Source organism: Panthera leo, assembly GCF_018350215.1.
Source record: "Panthera leo isolate Ple1 chromosome F3 unlocalized genomic scaffold, P.leo_Ple1_pat1.1 chrF3_random_Un_scaffold_30, whole genome shotgun sequence".
Classification (NCBI taxonomy): domain Eukaryota; kingdom Metazoa; phylum Chordata; class Mammalia; order Carnivora; family Felidae; genus Panthera; species Panthera leo.
Window position 1 is genome coordinate 664,302 of NW_024962231.1, and position 25,889 is coordinate 690,190.

Below are 25,889 nucleotides of genomic sequence, written 5' to 3' on the forward strand. Positions count from 1 at the left end.
AGCTCGCTGGGATGGCTTGACACCTCACTTCCACCTGGCCCTCCTTCCCTTCGTTCATGTGGGTCACTCCCGTGCCTGACCACCCCCCCCTTCCACAACTCTACACCCCGACCAGGCGCTCACATCTCACATCCTCTGCTCCAGCCATTCCCTCTACTTAGAGTGCCCTTCCCTTTAGTGCTGAGCAAGCCAACTCTTCCAGCAACTTCTCTCTCCTCCCTGGACTGGCAGAAGCTCTTCAAAACTTTCCCAAGACCCTGTGCCTATCTCCTCAGCACTCGGAGGCCTGGATCTTCAGTACCTGCCCTGCCTGGGGAGGTGACCCGCCAGTATCCACAACTCCCCATCAAGGCAGGTCAGGACTGGTGTCCCAGGAGTGGCAAGGAGTGCTATGGGGATGGGGCAGTGCCAGTTATGGGGGGCCATGGAGGGGTCTCTCTAGGGTAGTATTCCTGCCCACAGGCCTTCTAGGGAGTCTTCCAGAGCCAGGAGAGTCACCTGACCTCCAGCTACTAGGGCTGGCTGAGACCCACTTCTGCTTCTCATGGCACTCCAGCTCAGGTGCCACCATTCTGACTTACATCCAAGCTCCCCTCCCCAACCCAGCTTCCAGAACTCATATTTGCAGATATTGATAGAGCCCTCTTCCAGCCAGGTTCCCTTCCCCACCCTGGGCAGTGCAATGAAAAACACCTGAGCCTTGCCGCTCCGCTCCCCCCCCCCCCCCCCCCCCCCCCCGCCTCAAACCCAAGGAAAGGACTAGGGGTGCTCTCCCCACGCCCCTCCGCCTGACAAGCAGCCACAGTCCCAGCCTCCGCACCCGCCCTGTTCCAGGAACCCGCTGGAGGCTTGGGGAGTGGGGGACACAGCTCAAAAAGAGCCTTTTGAGCCCCGCGCCTAGGGAACGCCCCTGCCCAGGCCTAGCGAAGGGATCTAAGGCATGAGGCTTTGCCCTCCAGGACCTGGGAAAGGTCCTGGGGCCAGCTTGTTGGGGGAGGGGGCATCAGAGCCCAGTAGTCTCCCTGGAATCCCGCCCCCACATCCTTGTCTCTATGCCCCCAACCCCTGGTCCTGGGGCTCCCACTCCAGCCCATAGGGTGACGCCCAGGGAGGGAGGGGGCTGTGGGAGCCCTGAGGGCTTGGCGGGGTGGGGGTTGCGCCTGGAGCCCAGAGATGGAGGCTGAGGGCCAGGAGTGCGGGGATGGAGGGGCTGCGGCTAAGGTCACCCTGGACGCCAGGGTCAACTCACCCATCTCCAGCCTGGTCTCAGCAGCGGAGGCAACAGCAGCAGCATCGGCGATGGCTGCGTGGCCCTCGAGGCCCCAGCGGGGAGATACTGGGGTCTGCTACAGCCTCTCACCCCATCTCGAGCTCCTGCAGAGTCTGGGCCGAGCGCAGGGCATCGCGGGCATCCCGAACCAGCGCCCGGCCCACATCCCCCTCTCACGCCCCCACCTCCACACTTTCCTGCGGTCCAGGCACGGCCACCAGGCTGCACCCTGGGACGCAGCGTGGGGGCGGGTCTCCCCGGAAGGGGCGTGTGGGACGAGAAGGGTGCGAAGGCGAGGCCTGAGCGCGGCAAGCAGAGGTGCCAGCTCCGCCTGGCACGGAGGCTCCGGACCCCGCCCCACCCCCCACCGGAGACCCCTCCCCTCCTTTCGCAGTGCCCAGCTGGGCCTGGAGGGCCATCGGAGCCCAATAGTCTCCCTGGCATCCAGCCCCCACCTCCCTGTCTCGACGCCCCCAACCCCTGGCCCGGGGCTCCCGCTCATGCCCCTAGGGTCACTCTCAGGGAGGGAGGGGGCTGTGAGAGCCCTGACGCCGTGGGAGGGTGGTTGTGCCAGGAGCGCGGAGATGGAGGCGGAGGGCCAGGAGGAGGGCGTGGATGGAGGGGCTGTGGAGCGGGTTCCCTGGGATGCCAGGGTCAACTCACCCATCTCCAGCCTGGTCTCAGCAATGCAGGCAACGGCGGCGGCGGCGGCGGCGGCGATGGCTGCGCAGTCCTCGAGGCCCCGGCGGGGAGATGCTGGCGTCTGCTGCAGCCTCTGACCCCATCTCAGGCTCCGGCGGAGGCTGAGGCATGCGCCCGGCATCGCGGGCATCGAGGCCCCGCGCCCGGCCCATAGCCCCGCGTCCCGGCCCCACCTCCACCCCTTCCCGCGGTCTAGGCATGGCGGCCAGTCTGCACCCTGGGACGCGGCGCGGGGAAGGGGCCCCCCGGGAGGGGCGTGTGGGGCGAGAGGGGTGCCAAAGGCAGGCCGGAGCGCGGCGAGCAGAGGTGCCCGCTCCCGCCTGGCTCGGCAGCTCCGGACCCCGCCCCACCACCCACCGGAGCCCCCTCCCCTCCGTTCACAGTGCCCCGCTGGGCCTGGGCGTGGGAGTGGGAGCCCAATAGTCTCCCTGGCATCCGGCCCCCACCTCCCTGTCTCGAAGCCCCCAACCCCCGGCCCGGGGTTCCCGCTCCCGCCCCTAGGGTCATGCTCAGGGAGGGAGGGGGCTGTGGGAGCCCTGAAGACGTGGGGCGGGGAGGGTTGTGCCGGCAGGGCGGAGTTCAAGGCGGAGGGCTAGGAGTGCGTGGATGGAGGGGCTGTGGCGCGGGTCCCCCGGGACGTCAGTGTCAACTCACGCATCTCCAGCCTGGTCTCAGCAGCGGAGGCGGCAGCGGTGGCGGCGGCTTTGGCTCCGCGGCCCCCGCTGCCCCAGGCTGGGAGATGCTGGCTTCCGCCACAGTCTCTAGTCCCATCCCGGGATCCAGAGGCGGCTGCAGCGGGCTCCCGGCTTCTCGGGAGTCGCGGCCCCGGGCCCGGCCCCTATCCCTGCCTCACGCCCCCACCTCCACCCCCTCCCGCAGTCCAGGCACGGCCGCCTGGCTGCACCCTGGGCCGCGGCGCGGGGGAGGGGCCCCTCGGGAGGCGCGCGTGGGGCGAGAAGGGTGCCAAGGCAAGACCCGAGCGTGGTGAGCAGAGGTGCTGGCTCTCGCTGGGTTCTGTGGCTTGGGACCCAGGGACCCCGCCCCACCCCCCACCGGAGCCCCCTCCCCTCTGTTCTCTGCACCGCGCTGGGCCGGTGTCGGAGCTGTGAGTACCCTTGACAGTTAGGCCTCTGTGGCATGCGCAGTGGTTGCCTCTTCTGAAGTGCGCAAGCGCGCTTGTGTTTGGCGGTATTGCTTGTTGCCGGTTACTGAGAAGTGACAGCTACCCAAACGCGGATCCTCACTGCTGGGGTGTTGTGGTCAGGCGGGTTTGGCCTGTCTCCGGCGCTAGTGTTGAGCTCGGGAGGTAGTGGAAAGGGAGGGCGGGGTGAAGTCTCTGTGGAGCCCGCAGGCTTCACAATGAAGAGGATTTGGGGGTTCGGGAGGGAGAAGGGCATGTCGCCCTTGGGCTCCGCTTCTGGCTTGCAGAGGCAGGGCAGGGGCGTTGGGCAGAAGAACAATAGAATTGACAACTTGCTGCTGGGTTACCATGTCCAAGAAAGAGATCTCAGAAAGATCGACAAGGCTGCCTGCGTGGGCAACACAGTGCAAGTGCAGCAGATTCTGTTCTTGGGGGAAAATGGCGTGGATGATAGAGACAAGATGAACAGGTAATAAGGGCTTGGAGGCTGGCAGGGAGGAGGTGGGGCGGACCTGGGAGAAGAGCACACCTGGCCTAGCTCTACCTGTGCATCCGAGCCCTCCCTCAGGGTGCTGGGTTCTCTTCCCTCCTGAGATCCCGCTGCCCCTCGTTCGTGGGAACCCTACGTGGTCTAACACCAGGCCGACAGCATGAGCAGCAAAAACAATGTCTTCAGCTGCCCTGGCACGTACTTGTTAATTCCTGAATAGACCACTTGACTCTCAAGTTTGATGTGATTTACCCAAATTTCAATAGTTATACACATGAAATTAAGTGTTGACAACATGTTGTTTTTAATGGACTCATTTTCATACCATTGTAAGGGCTGAATTGTACTGTAGGGCTAATGCTTAGCTTGAAAGTAACAACTTTGTTCTGACACTGAAGGTCAAAAGATAACAACCTTGCTTTTATTCTTGTAAATCATACTTCATACTCTTGTGACTCAGGCTTTACCAATGAAGGGAACAAAACCTCAAAAAGAGCATCAGAGACAAGGTCAAGGAGATCCACTGGTTGCAACTTAGCGGCAAAAAGTCTAAAATAATTACCTCATTCGATAACTGTCTCTGACTCATCTGGCAACTGTTTCTAACTCATCTGGGAACTGTTTATCTGTTCTTTTCCCAGATAATGATAAAACGATGTGATCGGCTTTAAAAACTCTGTAAACTGGCTGTTCGGGCCACACTCTTATCAAGAGTGTTGGTCCCAATGGGTCGGCCTTGCCTCTCATTGTAATAAACTTTGTTGCAACTGTCACTGGTGCCCGTAGCATTGTTTCAGGAGTCGCGTGGATGCAACACCATAACGTCATAGAAAAGTGCATAATGGGAGAAATAATTCCTGTAATCAACTTCTGGGCTAGAAATTCTTGGGACAAAATCCAGTATCCAGTTTATGTCTGTGTACACTTAGGTATGTATGCTATTTCCTGAGGGACCTTGGAAGGACATTTTCAAGTGGAAGATGGCTCTGAATAGGAGGACTCCTTTTTCTCAAAATGTGTACCCTTCCTGTATTTGTCAGTGTTAGGTAAAGCAAATGAAAGCATCCTGGTTTTAAGAATTTTGAGCTACACATGCTCTTCTTGTGATGTCATTAAGGAAATTTTTGGACTCACTATCTTGTACATCTGAAAGTGATAGAACACTGTGTGTTAACAAACTGGAATTAACCTAAGAACTTATGTTTTTGTATAGGAGGTAGATTTGCCCTTCCAGATATCAAAATGTACCTGAAATTTCCACAAATTATTCATTTACAAACAGCTGAAAAGACCAATAAAGGAGTGGTGCAGAGTACAACATGACCAACGCTCAAATATACATAAGACTTTTGAATTTGATACTGGTGACATTTCATATTAGTAGGAAAAGGTGAATTATTCGTAAGTAGTGGAGAAACAGCCGATTTGGAGAAAACTTGTTAGAATTTTATCTCCCTAAAATAAGTTCCAGATGGGATATCAATTTAAAAATTGTAATATGCAAAATAAGAAAAGTGACAGAAAAAAATCCCACAAATGCCTATTTACCCATCTTAAGAATGACTTGAAAAGCAAGACTTTTGGGGGGTGCCTGGGTGGCTCAGTCAGTTAAGCCTCTGACTCTTGATTTCGGCTCAGGTCATAATCTCAGGTGTTCATCGGTTCAGGCCCTTCGACGGGCTCCCTGCTGTCAATGTGGAGCATGCTTGGGATTCTGTGTTGCTTCTCTCTCTCTCTCTTTCTCTCTCTCTCTCTCTCTCTCTCTCTCTTTCTCTCTCTCTTTCTCTCTCTCTCTCTCTATTTCTATCTCTCAAAAAAAAAAAATTGGGGCCCCTGGGTGGCTCAGTTGGTTAAGCGGTCTGACTTTGGCCCAGGTCATGATCCCGTGCTTTGTGGGTTCGAGCCCCGCTTCAGGCTCTGTGCTGACAGCTCAGATTCTGTGTCTCCCTCTCTCTCTGCCCCTCCCTTGCACGCTGTGTCTCTGTCTCCCAAAAATAAATAAATATTAAAAAATATTTTTTTTAAATCAAGAATTCTGGAGATTGATTTAGCAACATAAAAAACTAAAAGCCTCTATCAGAAAATAATATTATTAAAATAAAAGACAATGCACTTGCAAATATTTACAACATATTTGTATCCAACAACAGAATCTATCTTCGTTTTACAGAGAAGTCTTTGAAATCAAAACGAACAAAAACCTGTAATTTGAAATCGTGCAAAGTATTTCTTTGCATATCTACAAGGGACCAGTGGACATAGGGAAATATAGTGTCCCTGGGAAAAAAGAAATTTAAGTGAAAAAGGGACTGAAATACAGTTTTCCTTCTACAACCTTTGTGAAAATAGAGTGATGGTGCTTATACTGCCGCTTAAAGTTTAAGTTGTTTTCGACTTTCCAATAGACAATTTGGTGTAAGTACCACATTTAAAAAATATGTATTCCTTTTACCCATCAATTTTATTTCTACTAAAATATCTTTAGGAAATCACTAGAGATAAATGGCATACATTTTGCTTTTCTCAGCACTATTTAAAATAGCAATGTATTAAGAAGAACTCGTATAATGGCTTTTATAAGTAAATGTCATTACATCCATAAGATGGATATGTGATCATTGAAAGTGGCATAGATAATAGATATACACAGAGATGCAGAGCTGTGCTTTAGTTGATCATTAAGTGAGAACAAAAATCAGTGTGATCATAGGTACACACAAGCAGTTTTATGTTAAGCCCAAAAATGCACAAAATGTGATGACATTTGTTATTTCTGAGCCTTTGTATTTACATGCATTTTTCTTTGCCTTCAAAGAAAATCTGTGCTTTCTACATGAAAAGGTGTATAAAGGTCCTATTAAAAGTTTATTATCAACAGAAAGGGTTTATTGTCATTGAAGTAATCCTGGAGAAGAGCAAGAATATTGATCTTATATACATAAAAATAATTTCTCACTTTGTGTTAAAAAATATTTTTGGATGTAAAATAAGAAAAGTGAGTTAATTAAAATGTTTTTTGAGCATTGGCATATTTGGACAACTTTTGGCCTCTTCAGAAGTAAAGGGAGTATTTTTATTTGCACTTGTACATTTTATTATGCATATATTAAGCATATACATATGTTTTCTGTTATAGGTAGCTTTATTACGTGTAATAGGTAAATGATTTATATTAATCATGAAAATAAAATATATTAGTTGTGTGCTTATGAAAAAAATAAGACCTAGCAGATATAAGTGATTATTTACTGTTTCAGAAGTATGCTTTCCTTTATATACCTTTTCTTTAAAAATATTGAACTCTCCAAATGTATTTATCCACTCTTTCCATCCATTTATTTATCACCTAGAACCTGCACATATATTATATAGCGGAAATACTCTACCCAAGATCCTTTTGTTCTCAAAGACTTCATTTTGCACAGTATGAGCAAGAGGAGGAATTTTATTTATTTATTTTCTAAATATTTTTTTTTTAAGTTTAATCATTTATTTTTTGAGAGGGATGGGGTGGGGGTGGGGGTGGGGGGAATGGAAGGACAGAGAGAATCCCAAGCACGCCCCGTGCTGAAAGCAGGAACTTTTGCAATACACTTTTCAAAGAGTCCCAGCACGGGGCTTGAGCCAGTGAACATGAGATCGTGACTTGAGCCCAGATCAAGAGCTGCACGCTTAACAGACTGAGCCACCCAGGTGCCCCAGCTTTTATCTTGTTTACTTTATGTTTTAAGTGTTATTTATTGTTGAGGGTGAAAGCATGAGCAGGGGGAAGGGGAAAGGGAGAGGAGGGACAGAGCATCTAAAGCAGGCTCTGCACCAGATTTTATTTTTAAGTAATCTCTATACCCATCGTGGGGCTCAAATTTACAACCCTGAGATCAAGGTCCTATGCTCTACTGACTGAGCCAGCAAGGCACCCCTAAGATGAGAAATTTTACATTGAACTATTAGGACTTAATCTCAATGGGAAGTTTTCCTCCTTCCTTTCAAATTTTCTGAAGATAGGAAATTGTAAAAGATAACCTTTACCTGACCTTCTGAAATTTATGAGAGTAGTAACTACTAATATTGATCACTGGAAATACTTGATTTTTGTACAATCTGTAGACCTCAATATTTAATAAAATGAGCTGTTCCTAGTCATTGGAATCCTGAGTTTCCTGTGGCTTAAACTTTCTTGAGAAGCAAAGTAAGAAGTTCTTAAAAATGTTTTCCTTTTGTTAATTTTGTCCTCTTTTCCTATAATGCTTTTCAGAACTAAAATTTATTTAAGTGCCAATCATATGACTAGAACTGCAATAGACCTATTGTATATACCATCATTTCACATAATGGAAGGCACCAAGATTCTATGGTGTCCCACTATTTTATATACCAATTATTTTTTTAAAGTCCTGCCATTTTCAGTTGTAAGACATTTTGAGTTATAAATTGCATTCCAATGTCAGAGATATTAAAATGTGACAAAATGAGCATGTTAGAATCATTGAAATGCAGTATTCTTGCTAATCCTTAAAACATGTCTGCAAAGTAGGTGTAATTGTATCAAGGTACCTAATTGAAGTGTTGTCTATGTAAAGCAGTAGTAATGGTAAAAATTATATTATCCAACAACTATTGAGATGTTATTTGTGCTAGGAAGTGTTCTAAATACTTGCATAGATCCTCATTTAAGCATCACAACGAGGTCTTGTGAGATAACTACTCAGTATTTTATTTTATTTTATTTTATTTTATTTCATTTCATTTTATTATTAATTATTCTATTTTATTTTATTTTATTTTTTTAATGATCTCTACACCTACTGTGTGGCTTCAAACTCACGACCCTGAGATCAAGAGTTACATGCTCTTCAGACGGAGCTAGCCAGGTGACACGAGACAACTACTATTTTTATCCCCTTTTGTTGAGGACATTGAGGATAAGTCTAAGCAATAACTAGTGAGTGACAGAGTTAAACTAGGATTCAAACCCAAGTGGAGCTGAATCCCGAGGTCATGCTCTTTGTCTTCAAACAGGCTGCTCTTTTATTAGCGTGATGAGTAATCACTACTAAATATTGTACTTTCTCCAGAGGAAAACTGAACCTTTGTTTTGGAGGCATAGGAATAACATGCTACTTAATGTTTACAAATTCCTGAATTAACTGCAAGTTTTGAGAGAGTGCACTATCATTTCCTAAAAAGTCCTCTCACTTTTTTAGGACTGCTCTCCATTTGGCCTGTGCCAATGGCCATCCAGAAGTGGTGACCCTCCTAGTAGAGAGGAAATGTCATCTTAACCTCTGTGATCATGAAAACAGGACAGCTCTCATGAAGGTATGTAGTACCAGCTATGTCTGCCTGAGATAGATTTGATGTCATTACTTAGAATGCAAATGAAATTATTGCCTTGAAACAAAACGAGGTGGTGAAACCTTTTGGCATGCTTAATTTAAATTCTCAGAATTTATACTCTGTTTCTTGGCATATCACTGACAGGCCGTACAGTGCCAGGAAGAGAAATGTGTAAACATACTATTGGAAAATGGTGCCTATCCAAATATTAGGGATGTGAGTGGCAACACTGCTCTCCACTATGCGGCCTTTGGTGATACTATATCCATAATAGAGAAGCTGCTGCTATATAATGTGAATACTGAAGCAAGAAATAAGGTAAATAACAATTTATACAATATTTGAAATTTTATATATATACATGAATATGTTAGCCTCAAAATGTTTTATTTCACACACACACACACACACACACACACACTCACTCACTCACTGAATTCTATACATCAGGCCCTGTCATCATGGAAATAACTCCAATGCCAAGTCAGGGAGGGCTAGAAAAAGGTAGTGCCCACAGAAAGGGCAAAGTTGTATCTCCCAGCCACCCTTCCATCCCAGAAAGAAAATATTTCCATTAGTGCCTACAAGTGGATGGTAGTCTCAGAGCCCATAAAGGACTAAAGGTCTAGAGGGGAGTGAGGTGATGATGGAGGCTGGGTGCAATGCAGGGGCTTAGGCAAGGGGTGCTGCTGGGGATAGGTGGGAGGAGGAAAGGGGACCCAGACCCAGAAGGGAGAGCTTGGATGTGTGCAAGCGGAAGGAGAAAGCAGCAGGTTGTAGGTGCTGGGCACTGCAGGCCCCGGTGCTCTGAAGATGAGGGCATTGGGGTCAGGTCATGTCTTGACATCCAGCAAAGGCATCTACTTGTGTTGGTAGCCACTCGGCCACCCATGTACCATGTTGGGGTGTCCCACTTCAGAGAGTAGCTCCTGCTCAACCTTGTGTAGCTCCTCAGCAGGGTTGTAGCTATACATGGGGAGTAGATGATGGCCACACTTGCTGGCCCACTTTCCTTTTCTTTGACATGCATTACCTCTCACTGCTGAAGCCCCTAGAGGAACACCCTTGGTTGACACGGGCAGGGTCAATTTTACGTATTTGGAAGTTCAAGGATTCCCTGAATGAAAATATTTGGCAATAACTTATTTATCTAAGATTTCTTCCTTCTTCCTTCCTTCCTTCCTTCCTTCCTTCCTTCCTTCCTTCTTATTATTTTTTATTTATTTTTGAGAGAGAGATACAGAGACAGAGACAGAACAAGAGGGGGAGAGGGGCAGAGAGAGGAAGACACAGAATCTGAAGCAGGCTCCCAGCTGTCAGCACAGAGCCCAATGCAGGGCTCTGAACTCATGAGCCATGAGATTAAGACATGAGCCGAAGTTGGATGCTCTACCAACTGAGCCACCTAGGCACCCCTAAGATTTCATTTTAAATGAGGATTCTTCTAAAGAAACAGAGAATACTGCTTTGTTTTATGTATTTATGGCAAATATTTATGAAAACAATATATTTGTTAAAGGTAAAACTTATTTTGTTTTCAAATATTTTTCCCATCCAATTTTTTTTTATTAGTGAAAAACAACACAGGAAAGCAAAATTTGCCCTAGGATTTGTATTAAAACTCAAAGAAAACAAATGCATTTTACAATAAAAAACATTGCTGCTGTTGACAAGTTCCTATTTGATAAAAAAGTGATTTATAAAAATGGGATTTATCTTTTATTGGCCAAGGCTTACGAGAAAAAAGGGGAAAGGAGGGAGCAGTCAGAACTAAGTAGGCCAATTTGGAAATTTGACAAGTGAGAGAAAATAACAAGAAGAGGCTGTTTGTTTTATTGTTTTTTTTCCCCTTCAGTTTATATGTTTAGTCAAGGAGTCTTCAATTTTTGAGGGGAATAATTGTTACTTAGGGAAAGAGTGAGTTGCAAACCTGCCTAGAGACCAAGTGTAGGAGGACTCAGAGGAAATCAGATTGGCAGTGAACAGGTGGTTGATTAAGTAGGCAAGGAGAAGAAAGAACAAATAATTAACTGTCATATAATCCTATTCTGGCAGAAACACCCACTTAGGTAAGAGTCTAAACTCTGCTCTGAAATCTAGAATATCTTGATGGGAAGTAAGAAGTTTAAAAGTAATGAAATCAAGTTGCATTTTGACTTTACATTTAGTCCCTGTTCTACCTCTGCTCAGGGAAATTAAATGCAGTTTTGATAAGTCATTCTTTTGGCTAAATCTTCAAATGATAGAGGGAGTTGGCCACATAGATGAGACTGATGTGATTGCTGCACCAGCTCTCAGCTAGAATTGTGGTGGTGAATCCCCGTGCCCTGGGGAAGTTCCAATTTTTTTTTAACAAGCCTAAACTCTCCCCTGAAGAGTTTGAGTGAATCTAGTAACATGTATACATAGACATGGATATTTAGAAATATTTTTTTTTGAGACTGTGCTACAACTCTTGGTTAAGAACTACTGGGGTGTGTGGGTGGCTCAGTCGGTTAAGCGTCTGACTTCAGGCTCAGGTCATCATCTCACAGTTCACAAGTTCTAGCCCTGTATTGGGCTCTGTGCTGACAGCTTAGACAGAGCCTGGAGACTGCTTCATATTCTGTAGTCTCCCTCTCTTTTTGCCCCTCCCCTGCTCGTGCTCTTTCTCTCTCTTCCACAAAAAGTGGACATTTAAAAAAAAATTAAAAAAAACTAACTACTGAATGGAGGGGTACCCAGGTTGTTCAGTTGATTAAGCGTCCGACTTCCACTCAGGTTGTGATCTCATGGTTTGTGAGTTCAAGCCCCACATTGGGCTCTGCACTGATGGTGCAGAAACACATGAGAGTCTCTCTCTCTCTGCCCCTCCCCCACTCGCTCACGCTTGCTCTCTCTCTCTCTCTCTCTCTCTCTCTCATATTCATAGCCATTTGGTTATTACAAGCAGTGTTTTCCTGATTGCAATAGGAAAAATCTTGAATCTTCTTTATTAGTTGAAGCTATGTGACCGACTGTCTTATGATGTCTGTTAAATTCATATAGCCCTGGCATAATCCAAATGGTAGTTTTAAACATGGAAATGTAGTTAGTGACAATACAGTTGGGAATTGTTTCCAGAATTTAGTTTCAGCATAGTTGTGAACTAATTTGTCTATTTGATTAACAGTCTGGGAGAATTAAACACAGATAGATTGCAGTTTTAAGAAGCATTGGAAAAATTCTTAAGGTGTGTGTTACTAGTCTTTTTGTGGTGATTCTTTTAGACAGAGAGAGTGTGAGTGGGGGAGAAGGGCAGAGGGAGAGAGGGAGAACCTCAAGCAGGCTCCAAGCTCAGTGCCAAGCTTGATGCAGGACTCAGTCCCACAACTCTGGGATCATGACCTGAACTGAAGTCAAGCGTCAGATGCTCAACTGACTAAGCCACCCAGGCTCCCCTCTTATGAGTCTTAATAGCAATTGTTATTACGTGTTGGGACCTAAGTTTTTGCTAAAACGTGATACTGATACTTCAGGAAAGATTTCCATACAAATATTTGCTTTAGGCACAACCAAAATACCCGTGGGCTATTGACTAAATTTGGCCCCTGGATGTGTTTCGTTTCCTCCATAAATTGAGTCAACATTTAAAATTATGACACTCATGCAGAAATCTGGATTTCAGACTTTTCTTATAGAATCATACCTGGTACTTTGAGCCCATACTATTGTTTGGTATGCATTCCAGCGGCTGACCTTTTTATATGAGGTGTGTGTGTCTCCAGTTTGCTACTGTCCCCACTTAGGTTCTTCACTTACTCGAGTCACCTACTTTGCCTCCATAAGCATTGTGTTTACAATTACTGTTTTATTTTATATATACACACACACACACACACACACACACACAAACACACACACATATATTTATACACACACATATATACATATATATACACACACATACACATATGTATATATATATGACTGTGCTAATCATATCTCTTTTGGACACAAAGAAACCTTGGTGATTTTTTTTAAAGTTAATTTTGACAAAGAGAGAATCCCTAGGAGGCACTGGGTTTGAACTCATGAATCATGAGACCATGACTTGAGCCAAAGTCAAGAGTCAGATGCTTAACTGACTGAGCTACCCAGGCGCCTCTGTCTTACGGTCTATTTTGATAAAGATTTCAAGGTTTTCAAGGCAATCCATATTAATTTATAATATATATTTTGTATTTTATGTTAATGTCTTCGGAATAGGATTGAATTTTCCAAGTTAGACTTTCTAAGTTGTTTTTGTATTGTATTCATTTTTTTAATGTTTATTGATTTTTGAAGGAGAGAGAGCACGTGCATGAGTGGGGGAGGGGCAGAGAGAAAGGGAGACACAGAATCCCAAGCAGGCTCCAGGCTGAACTGTCAGCATAGAGCCCAATGCAGAACTTGAACTCACAAACCATGACATCATGACCTGAACCGAAGTCGGCCTTTTAACTGACTGAGCCATCCAGGTGCCCCACAAGTTAGTTTGAAAACAAGACACTTTTTCTTTCTGTGTACTATAAATAATCGTATTCCTGGGGCGCCTGGGTGGCTCAGTCGGTTGAGCGTCTGACTTTGGCTCAGGTCATGATCTCGCTGTCTTTGAGCTTGAGCCCCTTGTGGGGTTCTGTGCTGACAGCTCAGAGACTGTAGCCTGCTTCGGATTCTGTGTCTCCCTCTCTCTCTGCCCCTTGCCCACTCATGCTCTGTCTCTCTCTGTCAAAAATAAATAAACATTAAAAGAAACAACATTTGAATAATCATATTCCTATTGGAATATTTGCAAACCGTATTAGATTAATCATGGTTACAGTTGAATAGGTTATGCCTATTGCAAACAATATTCTCTTTCTCTTCAGAATTGTTCCCTAAAAATGCAAATAATGTAGTCACTTTCATTATGCTAAAAATGATCTGTATAAATCAGTGTTTGAATTTTTATTGATAAGCCATTATATTTTTATTTGCGATTTATAGTTTGCCTAAAATATAAAGTAAGTAGCTATTCCAGTGGAAACTGGAATACAACTAGAATACAAACAATTTTTTTAGAAGTAGATACGTATTAGGGTCCCAGGATTATTATAATTGACAATAAAATTTCATATGGAGCTTCCTAACAGTTAAGATAAAAATTTAGCATTTTATAATAGGAGAAAGCCCATGGGCTATTTAATATTAAGTAATCAAAGTTCATTTGAAGCTTAACTCTTGGAGTTCTGAGCCCATCTCCTTAGTGACCCATTTGGAGCAGTGATGCCTTATGTTGACACCTCGGATGTCAGTGGATCCTGATACCACTGACAGAAGACAAGCAAGTTTGTATAACTTGGGGAAAAGCTTCACCTTTATGGAAATCTCTCCAAACTATATCCCTGAAACTCTGATTCCTCAAATGTGAATGTTTGCCACAAAAAGGATTGTCAAATGGGGACTGAGCAGATTTACATGGATTTCTGTAATGCCAGACATATAATGCAGTTTTATAATATTTCTCAAACATAGATGATCATGAAATCTTTCCATTGGGACATAGTACTTACCTTCTGGCAAAGTAGGTATTCTTTGGAAGATAATTTAAGAAACACTACTCCAGAGACCATCATTTAGGTTATTAATTCAGTAAAAGTACTTAAAGCATATACTGCTGTGTTTTGGAGTTTGGAGATACAGAGATAAGAAATAGCCCCTGCTCTCAAGAAGCTCTTGGTTTAGATAGGGAACAATAACTACAGTATACCATGATAAGTACTGTGATAGAAGCAACGATCTTGGAACCAGTGAGTGTTTGAAGTGATTTTGGGAGAATGACTTCATATAATCTGTTGAAGAAGGTGGAGAAGGGCTATTTTATTAAAAAGAATTTTTAATGTGTATTTCTTTTTGAGAGAGAGAGAGAAAGAGCGAGGGGAGAGAGAGAGAGAGAGAGAGAGAGAGAGAGAGAGAGAGAGAGAGAGAATCTGGAACAGGCTCCAGGCTGTGCGCTGCCAGCATAGAGCACAATGCAGGGATCGAACTCACAAACCCTGAGCTCATGACCTGAGCTGCAGTTGGTCACTTAACCAACTGAGCCACCCAGGTGCCCCAGTGGAGGAGGGCTATTTTAAAGAGAAGCAGCAGCAGGTGAAAGCACAGTGGTGGGAAGGAAGAGGCCATTTTTTATTTACTTTTTGTATTATATGTTTCAGTTTAGAGGATCTTTTGTATGTTTTAAAATTCCGTATGGAAAGGTGTAATTTTGTAAATTCTAAATTGTTTTTGCTCTTTTACAGGATAACATCACACCACTTCTAGTTGCCGTAAATGAAAACAAACAGCAAATAGTGGAAGTTTTAGTAGAAAAGGCAGCAAATATACATGCAGAGGATAAATTAAAAAGGTGCAGTAGTTTTCTTTTCAACCTTAGTATGGTTCTAGAGTGGTAATAATTATTCAAGTCAGGAAGATTAACTTCAGAAGAAGAATATTAATTTATAATTATATAGTGAAAAATGTAAACACATCACCAGTTAGGCAGAAAGCAATTATTCTGACTGGGCAACATGAAGAACAGGGTATAGCAGAATTCATATGCCTTGATGATGTTGACTCGTGTCATTTGCAGTGTTTATTTTTAAGTAGGTTCCATGTTCAGCGTGGAGTCCAAAGCTGGGCCTGAACTCATGACTCTGAGATCAAGACCCGAGCTGAGGTCAAGCGTCTGATGCTTAACCAAATGAGTCACCCAGTTGCTCCTGCAATGGTTTTTTTTTTGTTTGTTTTGTTTTGTTTTGTTTTTTCTGCCACATGATTTTGTGTTAACTAAAGGGATTTCATTTTAGTTTTATAAAGGATGGACTCTCAGCTCTTAATTTACTTAATAGCACAATATTGGCCTTCTTAACCCTTTTATGGTATTTTTTAAACTTCTACTTCATAGAGGGACCTGGGTGGCTCAGTTGGTTAAGCATCCGACTTTGGCTCAGGTGATCATCTCATGGTTCGTGGATTGAACCCCACATCAGGCTCTGTGCTAACAGTGCAGAGCCTGCTTCGGATTCTCAATCTCTCTCTCTCTGTCTCTCTCTGTCTCTCTCTGTCTCTCTCTCTCTCTGTCTCTGCCCCTTGCCCACACTCTCGTGTGCACTCTCTCTCTTTCTCAAAATAAATCGTAAATAAACTTAAAAAAAAAAAAGAACTTCTATTTCATATACATTTTTCCTTCAAAGATGTATATTGGGGTGCCTGGGTGTCTCAGTTGGTTAAGTCTATGACTTTGGCTGTGATCATGATGTCATGGTTCGTGGGTTCGAGCCCCACGCTGGGTTCTGTGCTGACAGCTCGGAGCTTGGAGTTGCTTTGGATTCTGTGTATCCCGCTCTCTCTCCCTCTCCTTGCTTGAGCTCTGTCTCTCAAAAGCAAATAAATGTTAAAAAAAAAGATGCATCTTAAACATAAATAGGAGTTGTTGTGTCTTTTGGATGACACTTTTCTTTAAATTGCTTTTTTTTTCTTTTTTGAGTAAAACTAATGTCGTTAGGTGATCTCTAAGTGATGATTAATTACTATTACCAAGTCTCATCAGGTTTTATCCTTTTTCATGTCCAGTATATGTATTTTTGATTTTATTTTCAATTGGTAGGAGTAGAAAAATGAAAGATAACTTTAACTGTATAGACTTTTCCTTTAATGAGGATAAGTTATAGGTAGGTGATAAAGAAAGAAGAGATGTGCTTTAGATTCACACAAGACTAGGTTGATTCATAGCTTTCCTACTGGCTAGGTGTTGTGACCTTGGGAGTGTTACGTATCATCACTAAATATGTTTCCTGATATGAAAAGGAGGATAATAATATATCCTTCAAGGGTGGTTGTGCGTAAATCATATTTTATATACATAGCATTTAATTTAGTGCCTACCATATGCTTACCAGCATCGTTAACTATAATTATGCCTATTTTGTTAGCATTCACATTAAAATATTATCATTTCAAGCCTGCAGATAGTTTTTATACTTACTTGACCTCTAGATGGCTTTGAAGTGCACTGTATCAGATGAAGAAGACATGGGGAATTATTTTTTTTTAAATCTTTACCTATTCAGATAAGTGACCTAGCATAGTTTCTTGTTTATCAAACGACTCTAAATTAGCAACTCTATAATACATTACCCAAGTGGGACAAGAAGCTTCCTTTTTGTCCCTTCATTTTAGTCTTGGAGATCATTTACACAGATGAACACTGAAACATGTAAATGGTCGATTCTGAACAGATAGGCAAGATATTAACCTGATAAAGTATATCAAATTAGCTGTTTAAATAACTCTAAATTCCTAAGAGTGAAGTTATCTCTGTTATTTTAGAACAGCCTTCATGCTTGCTGTAAATTATAACTCAACAAATTTAGTCAGGCTTCTTCTTCAGCAACGTATTGACCCCTTTCCTCAAGATGTATATGGATGGGCTGCAGATGAATATGCTTATATTAAGGGTTTTAATATGTAAGTGTTTGTATTAAAATGCTAGTTATTACTAAACTGAGGCTTAAAATAATTTAACTGTTAACTTCGTATGTAACAGATGGGATTTCGTAGTTTGGTCTGGCAGTTTTGGAATAGCAGTCGGTTAGTCCACAACATTAGCCAGAAATCAAGCAAAGGACTAGAATAGTTGGAAGTAGGAATGTGTGCAGGATTCTTTATCTCAGGACTTTTGAGACCTTTATCCTCCAGGATCCTAACCTTATCCATTTCATTTCAAGTATAACCCCTCTGCATGGGACACAGATAATGCTACATCTCTGTGTTTTCTAACTAGTAACTTGGGTCTTGAAATGTTCAGTTTTGTAGAAGACCCTCTACTTTCCTTTGAAGGCTATCTCCTGTACTCTGTCCCTTGAATTTTCCAAGAACCTAAGGAGCACCCTAAGACCAAAGAGACAGTCCTCTTTCACAAGTCGTTTGGAGGGGAAAAAAGGACATCCTGATCATTCTACAGTTTCCTTTGATTCTGTTGCTGCGGCATTGCTGTTGAAACTGGTGCTGCAGTCAGGTCGTGATTGACCTTTGCTCCCAGGATTCCCTTGCTGATCCAGAGTTTTCAGTCTTCATGGTGATCCACACTTAGATTTCAAAGTTACAAAGTTTCTTTTGTTCACTGCACATGCACATATGCTCAGCAGCTATCCCAAAGCACCAGCACCCTGTTTGGGCAGCTGGGCCTCCTGGCTTTTGCCATACACCCCTGTCCCTCCACACTCAAAGACCTTATGTGGAACCCATATCTTAGCCTAGACTTTCCTTATGAGTTACCCTTTGAGGATCTTGTTTGTCTTTTTTTTTTTTTTTTTTTTGCCAGAAGATGTTAGTTGGGACCATTCTAAGCTGTCAGAGAGGTTCAAATGATGCTGCAGGAAGAGATCGGACTTCCCTTTCTCCTTTGTTACCAGATCTGTACCCCTGCCTTTTTTTTAAGTAGGCTCCATGCCCAGCGTGGAGTCCAACATGGGTCTTGAACTCACGAGCCTGAGATCAAGACCCAAGCTGAGATCAAGAGTTGGATGCCCAACGGACTGAGCCACCCAGGTGCCCCTGGACCACTGCTTTAAATCCTGTGGAGCATCTTTTCTGAAGTCAGGGAAGGTCTTATCTTGCCCTTCCCAGAGTAATGAGCATCACCTAAGAGGCCGTGGCCTGAGAGGCCATGTTTTGGGTATAATATCTCATTAAATCCTCTTATCAACCTTGTAAAATAAGGCAGTAATTTCCCTTGTTTTATAGAGGGAGATTTTGAGCCAAAGAGAAGTGGCTTCTCCAAGAACAAATAGCTATAGGTTATAGAGCTAGAACTTCTGAGTTCCAAACACTTTCTATTCTGGCAAGCGAATTCTAATTATTCTCATTTCTATTTGATGTGTATTTACTTTTGATAGAGGGAGACGGAGTACGAGCTGGGGTGGGGGTGGTTGCAGAGAGAGAGGGAGACACAGAATCCGAAGCAGGCTCCAGGCTCTGTGCTATCAGCACAGAGCCCGACGTGGGGCTCAAAGCCATAAACCGTGAGATCATGACCTGAGCTAAAGTTGGACGCTTAACTACCCAGGTGCCCCTGGCAAGCTAGTTCTAATTTACTAAGCTAGAATGCCCTCAATTCATGACTGGTTCATCTTCCTGTTTTTTTCTTCTTTAAGTACAGACTTAATGAAAAGCTTCTAGAACGTATAAATTTGAAGTATATGGGGTAATTCAAGTTTTGATATTTGCTGTTATTATTTGAAATACTCTAAGAATTTGATGTATTTGGTAAATGTTTTTCATATCAGCGTTAAAATAGTAATATTATTTATCACCCTTTTTTATACATAGCAGTTAGAAAATAATTTGCCGACATAAAGAAGAAATCATGCTTAAAAATTCTTTGCAAAACAGCAATGCTGGTAAGACTTTACATAGTGAATTGCTCTTGGTGGTCCTAACATAAGTAAAGTCAGAGTAAGGGTGTTTTGATAATGAAAGAACAATGAAGAAAAGAACACCAATGTGTAAATTGCATGCATATTTTTTTCTTTCTTAATTTCTTTCTTTATAGTCTAACGTTCAGAATTATTTATGAAGTTAACTGTAGGTAATTGAAAATATGAGGCAGTATTATCTGAAAAGAAATTCATTATTTTAGTCATGACCCCTAAAATACCATGTGACATCTTTGTGTAATAAATATGAAAATGCTTTGTTAACTGTTTCTTTAATTTTGAGAGAGAGAGAGAGAGAGAGAGAGAGAGCGAGCAGGAGAGGGACAGAGGAAGGTAGACAGAGGACCCAAAGCAGGCTCCACCACTGACAGCAGAGAGCCCAATGTGAGGCTTGAACTCGTGAGCTGCGAGATCACGACCTGAGCCAAGGTCAGATGCTTCACCAACTGAGCCATCCAGGTGCCCAGAGGAAAAAAAGATTTTTAAGTTAGTATGTTTTATGTTTCCTCCATAAGCATATTATAACAGATTGCACTTGTTATAAAAATGGATCTTGTATAAAATGTTTACAAATGGATTATATTTAGTAAGTATTGTTACCTAGTGATTTGTCTCATTAAAAAATGAACCAGCCCTAAAACTGGGAATTCTACAGTACTTTCCTGGTACCATAAACAAATGGCAAATAATAAGAACTGCAAATCTTAGCTAGTGTGCAGCACTGCCAATGAGATTGTTTTTTACAGATAGCTTCCAGGAGTGCCGAAGAAAAGCAATGCCTTGTTGAGAGGCATATGTTATTACACATATTGTATCAACAAGGTCTCACCATTATCAACTTCACTCCTCATAAATCAAGACAGAATGAGAGGGGCGCTTGGGTGGCTGCGTCGGATAAGTGTCCAACTCTTGATTTCAGCTCAGGTCATCATCATCTCACAGTTGGTGAGTTGGAGTCCTGTGTCAGACTTCTCTGTCGGGCTCGTTGCTGACAGTTCAGAGCCTGTGTGGCATTTTCCTTTTTCTTTCTCTCTCTGCCCCTCCCCTGTACATGCATGCTCTGTATCTCTCAAAAAAATAAACATTTAAAAACAACAACAACAACAAATCCAGGATGAGATATGTTGACTTCATTAGAACAATGTTTTCTTCTGTTTGTTGGAGAATTGTCATGACACTGTAATTTTGTTAGAATAAGATAATCTGTTGCCATTAGTCAAAATTTTATCTTCATAAGTATTCAAATAGGGCAACTTGGGCTCCAGAAATTATAATAACAGCACAAAGATGTTTCACAATCACACACACACACACACACACAAATGCTACTGTTGCTCCCTAGTTGTGGCACCTAGTGCACTGTACAATCTGAAAAGTAGGAAGAAAACTTTAACTTGGAAGACTGTTACCAAAGGACTTCTGTAGGTTAGTTTTGGAAGTTACAGGAAAGGCAAAGATAGAACAGACAGCGTTTTGATCATTAAAGTGCTCATAACAGAATAGAGCTGTCCCTGCGGTTTTTGAAACAGAAAAGTTTCTGTGGTTTTTAAAAATAATTTTCAAAGGAATTAATTTTTATTCATGTCCATTTGTTCACTTCACATGTAACTCTTAAGTGCCTGTTAGCTACTAAGTGTTATCCTGTTGTAGAATACAAACATTCAAAAACCAGTCTCTGCACCCCAGGACTTTGTTGTTACCACTGCCATTTGTATTATTTACTCTATTTAGTGCTTACTAGGTGCCAGAGTCTCGTAGAGCTTATAATTATCATTGTTATTTTGCATTGGCATTTGTTCCAGTTACCATAAGTTCACGGTGAAGAATCCGATTTTTCAAAGACGGGGTAGAATCTACAGTAAGCGTGCAGAGTGAGGAGTTCAGTTTGCCAGATAGAGAGGCAGAAGGACCAACATTTGTATGTTTGACACTGTTTGTAAACTGTCACGATTACGTGCTTGGCGGAGTACACAGCAGTGCAGAGGCGAAGGTGTACGAGTGAACTTAGCAGGATTTATGAGCAGTTGGGTTTTGCTGGTAGAAAACGTGTGCTATGGCAATGGTTGGGAATGAGGTGAATACCTAGGTAAGACAAGCTTATGGAAGTTTGTTCGTGCTATAGAAAGGAGTAGATCTTACCCGATAAGCCTTGGGAAATTTCTTCAATAGAATGCTTTTAGTGGCAAATAATAGGTGACTTCTACAGTAACTAAAACAGTAGGAACCAGAAATGTTTTGATGGTTCACTGATGTCATCAGGATGCCAGTCGTCTCTTGTTCATTTTTGGAGTTGGTGGTATTTTTATTTCTCCTTTCCGGGCTGGCTGATTAGCAGCAGCTCCAGGTATCATATTCTCGCATGGCAACATCCAGTGGGTGGGAAGGACTGCTTTCCTTTAGGTGTTTCTTTTCACTAGGAAGAGGCTTGCAGTAGACTTCCTCTAACATTGTAAAGACTAGGTTATGTCACATACTCATTCCTAAACTGGTCCCTGGTAAATCAGGTACTGTGATTAGCTTAGAATAATCTTTTCTCTTTTTGGAGCCAGGGTGAGGCCACCTTCTTTGTGTATGGAGACAGTAAATATCCAAATAAAGTTGTGATTCTCTAGCAAGAATGAAGAATATGGAATGGCTCTTAGGGAGGGAGCCAGCAGTATTTGATGCAGGGATTTTGGAGAATTTGAAGCAGAAGACTACTAAGATTAGATTTGAGTAGGACACTCTGGTTATGGCATAAAATACAGATCACCAAGCCTTTTTCCTAAAGAGTCAGTGAATATTTTAGGTGATGTGGTCTCTCAGCTCTGCCCTTGTAGTATGAAAGCAGCCATAGCAATATGTAAGTGAAGACATGGGACTATGCCCCAATAAAACATTATTTACAGAACCAGATGGCAGGTTGGATTTGGCCTGTGGCCATAGTTTGCTGAACCCTCGTAAGGAGGATAGGTTATAGGAAACCACATAAAGAGACTGGGAGACAAAGGAAGCTCTTGTTTTCTTAGCCTAGTAATAGTCCTTTGTGAAACTTTCAGCTGTGTGGATTGAAAACGTCAGGGGGTTCAATTTATTCCATTAATTTCTTCTCCTAAGCCTTGTGTGTTTCTCATTTGTTTTGGTTAATTTTTTTGTTCATTTTAGAAATAACAATAATATTTGGTGGATTTTATTTTTCCCTGCGAAAATCATCAGTTAAGAACTCATGTTTGACTAGGGCAGTGGCAGGGGAAAGATAAAGCAGAGACCAAAACAGTATAGTTATTATGAATTTGTGATTCCTGAATATAAAAAGTTAGGGGGTGAGAGAGAACTCTCAGAAGATTCAGAGGTTTCCAGGTTGTGCCTCTGCATTTAAATTGGACATGAAGAATGAGTAGGACTTATCAGATGAACAGAGGAGAGCAGCAGGAATGAGGACACATTAATTATGACTTTTTGATTATTTCGGCAGTAACTGCCTTTAGTAGGTGAACTATATTTTTAATTTTCTAAGAAATTAAGGAAACGAAAGAAACAGAAAACTATAATCAGTAGTATGTTTTTAAACTGGGTCTGATAGTTCTGTTTTTTCTAGAACTATCCCTGTTACTTCTTTTGATTCCGTTCTGCCAGAAAAATGAACTAAGTCCTAGTTAGTTGGAGTAAATTAAATGATTTTTCATATTTGAGAGGAACTTCTATATGGTAGAACATAGTGGCAACCACCAGGATTCTCTTTTTTTTTGTTGTTTCTGTGTAAAATAAGAATGATGCTTGTTTCACACTTTCTGACATCATGATTTCATCTATTCCTTTTAAACATTTCTTCAAATGGATATGTAGGAATGTAGGAATTTTCAAAGCAAACACCAAGAAAAAGAGTTTCCAGGAAAGGTATTCTGTGACATAACCTTCTGACTGTTAACCATGTGTAAGACATCAACCCAAATAATAAAAATTTCGTATAACACAGCTGTGCTAGAGCCACTCCAACGACACCCAGATTTGATTATTGACTAGAAGAGCTCACAGACCTTAGCATATAGTTGTACTCTTGCGTGTGGTTTGGTATGGGGACAGGCTAGAAAGGCCAATCAGAACAGAGAAAAGGTGCATGGGGTGAAGGCCAGAGGAGACCAAGCACACGCTTCCAGGAATCTTTTTCTATGGAGTGAGCAGGATGTGCTAAATTCCTCCAACATCATATTAGGACAGCACAAGTGAAATGTCTGCCAGTACGAAGCTTATGGATACTCAGTGCCTGAGGTTTCATCAAATGTTTATCACACAGGCATCTTCTCCTTAGCATGTCCCAAAATTCCAGGTTTCCACCAAGGAAATCAATTGTACGGCCTTAAGCACAATGATTGTACCAGCACTTAGGCAGAGTAAGCCACTCTTAACCAGCTAGGGAATGGTGGGAACCCTCCTTAAATCCAAGATCCCAGGGAACAACCAAGGGCCAGTCATTCAAGTAGGATGTTCTGAGGGTAGCCATCTTTGGCCTGCTGGATGAAACCTGTTCTGTATAGGAATTATAGCCCTGACGTCATTTTTGGTGGTGTCTTCAAATTTTATTTTACTAGCTAGTAATATGATGGTTACTATGGTACTGGTTTCAGTTTCATCATCCGTATGAAGTAGGTATTTGTACAAAAATTACTAGGGCAATATTAGGTCATTATAATCTTTTTTTAAGTGACTAAACTTTCATTATGATTCTTAGATACGATAAGCATAATGATTTTTGATTTAAAATTAGAATAAAATCTCTTGATTATATGCAAACCCAGGTTTGATTCCTATAGTGCTGAATCCCTGTTTATAGTTATAAGATATTTGATCATATTCACTAATTGTTTTCTTGCCTAAGTATACGAATAACTTTTGTATTTTTGTATTTTGCTTCATGTATTTTCATATACTTGCATATGGAAGACAGTTCCCCTATTTTGTTCCTTTGATCTCTATCTTAATTTTCAAGGTGACTGTATCACACGTTAATATATGGTAAGGGTAGCTTCAGTGGATACCGTGTTTTTTTGTTTTTGTATTTTACATTTAATGAGCCTTATTTTTTACAGCAGTTTTAAGTTCACAGCAAAATATAATAGAAAGTACAGAGAGTCTCTATATACCATACCATGCTCCCGTACACGGCTAACCTCCCCTGTTGTCAACATCTTGCATGACAGTGGTCCAATTTAGTAGTATATTTTTTTCAGTTCCTTTGTCTAATTTTGAGCGAGAGAACATGCATGTGTGTGAGCAGCAAAGGGGCAGAGAGAGAGGGGAGAAAGGATCCTGTGATGTCAGCACAGAGCCTGATGCAGGACTTGATCCCATGAACTGTGAGATCATGACCTGAGCTCAGATCCAGAGTTGGACGCTGAACCAACTGAGCTACCCACACACCCTGACAACAGTGGTGCATTTTATATGGACACTAACTCATCATTTTCAGGCAAAGTCTCTAATTTGCATTAGTGTTCGGCCTTGGTGTTATACATTCTATGAGTTTTAACAAATGTGTAATGATGTGAATCCACCATTGTGGTATTGTGTGAGTTTCACTGCCTTAAAACTCTTCTGTGCTGTGCCCCTTTATCCCTATATTCACCCCAACCCTTACCTTCATAGTCTTGCTCTTTCCAGAGTGTCATATAGTAAGAATCATACAGTGGATATCTTTGAATGTTTAGAAAATTATACTTCCTCCGTAATTGAATGTGCGCATTCAAGATATTCTTTGCCCTTTTGTTTTGTCGCTCATCAGTAGAGGATCTGATGATATATGCCTTCCATGAAAAAAAGCATGATTTCTCTAGATTTGTGTCACCTAATGGGTAGGGTTAAGAAAAATGACATCATGAACCACTACATAGCACTCACATTGGGATCATCCTCCTCTGTGATGTACTGTGGGTCTAGATAGACTCTCTAGCAATGGAAGGAGACCATCTCAAGAGGTTAGAACTTTATCAAACTGGAATGCCAAATCCTTCTTACTTACCTTGCCATTGGAAATAAGGCCAGGGAGAGTCTGTTTGCTATGGTTTGGCCATGCTGCAAAGTACAATAGCTATAGACCACACTTTGTGAGGGGGTGTTTCATCCTAAACTGAACAGTCTCTACTGAAGGGCTGGGGAAGTTCTGCCATGTGACAGCAAAATAAACATACTCTCTTTTAACTCCTCTAGGAGTGGAAGTCCAGAAACATCATGCCAGTTTCAGTTTGACATTGTCAGCTCATGATAATCATTCTCCTAACGATACCATTTTCCTCCAGTGTCAGAGTCAATCAGTGATGGTCATTGTAAACATCAGTTCACCTGTAGGTGTCAAATTCTAATAAAACCTATTCTTGCTTTTGGTCAATAAAGAGGATAAAGTAAAATTTCTTAGTGCTTTAAGACTACCAATCATATAATTTCCATTCAGTGTAGTGTCGTTTCCAGGTGTGGTCCCAAAGCAATACTTTTTAACAAATCATAAGCCGTACACTT

The 25,889-nt window shown here is 42.5% G+C and overlaps 1 protein-coding gene across 10 annotated transcripts in view; it reads left to right on the forward strand.

Annotated features, from left to right (window-relative positions):
• Nucleotides 1–3,151: 3,151 nt before the first annotated feature.
• LOC122212807 (ankyrin repeat domain-containing protein 26-like) overlaps nt 3,152–25,889 on the forward strand; it is a 101,141-nt gene continuing 78,403 nt past the window's right edge. For 7 of the 10 annotated variants that reach the window (XM_042926778.1, XM_042926779.1, XM_042926781.1 and 4 more), the window contains exons 1-4: nt 3,152–3,582; nt 8,808–8,922; nt 9,085–9,258; nt 15,222–15,328. In XM_042926778.1, the coding sequence (XP_042782712.1) occupies nt 3,332–3,582; nt 8,808–8,922; nt 9,085–9,258; nt 15,222–15,328 (647 nt within the window). In that variant the 5' untranslated portion in view covers nt 3,152–3,331. Of the gene's footprint in view, nt 3,583–8,807; nt 8,923–9,084; nt 9,259–15,221; nt 15,662–19,293; nt 19,665–25,889 lie in introns of those variants that run through there. The other 3 variants (XM_042926787.1, XM_042926777.1, XM_042926788.1) reach the window with 3 other exon arrangements.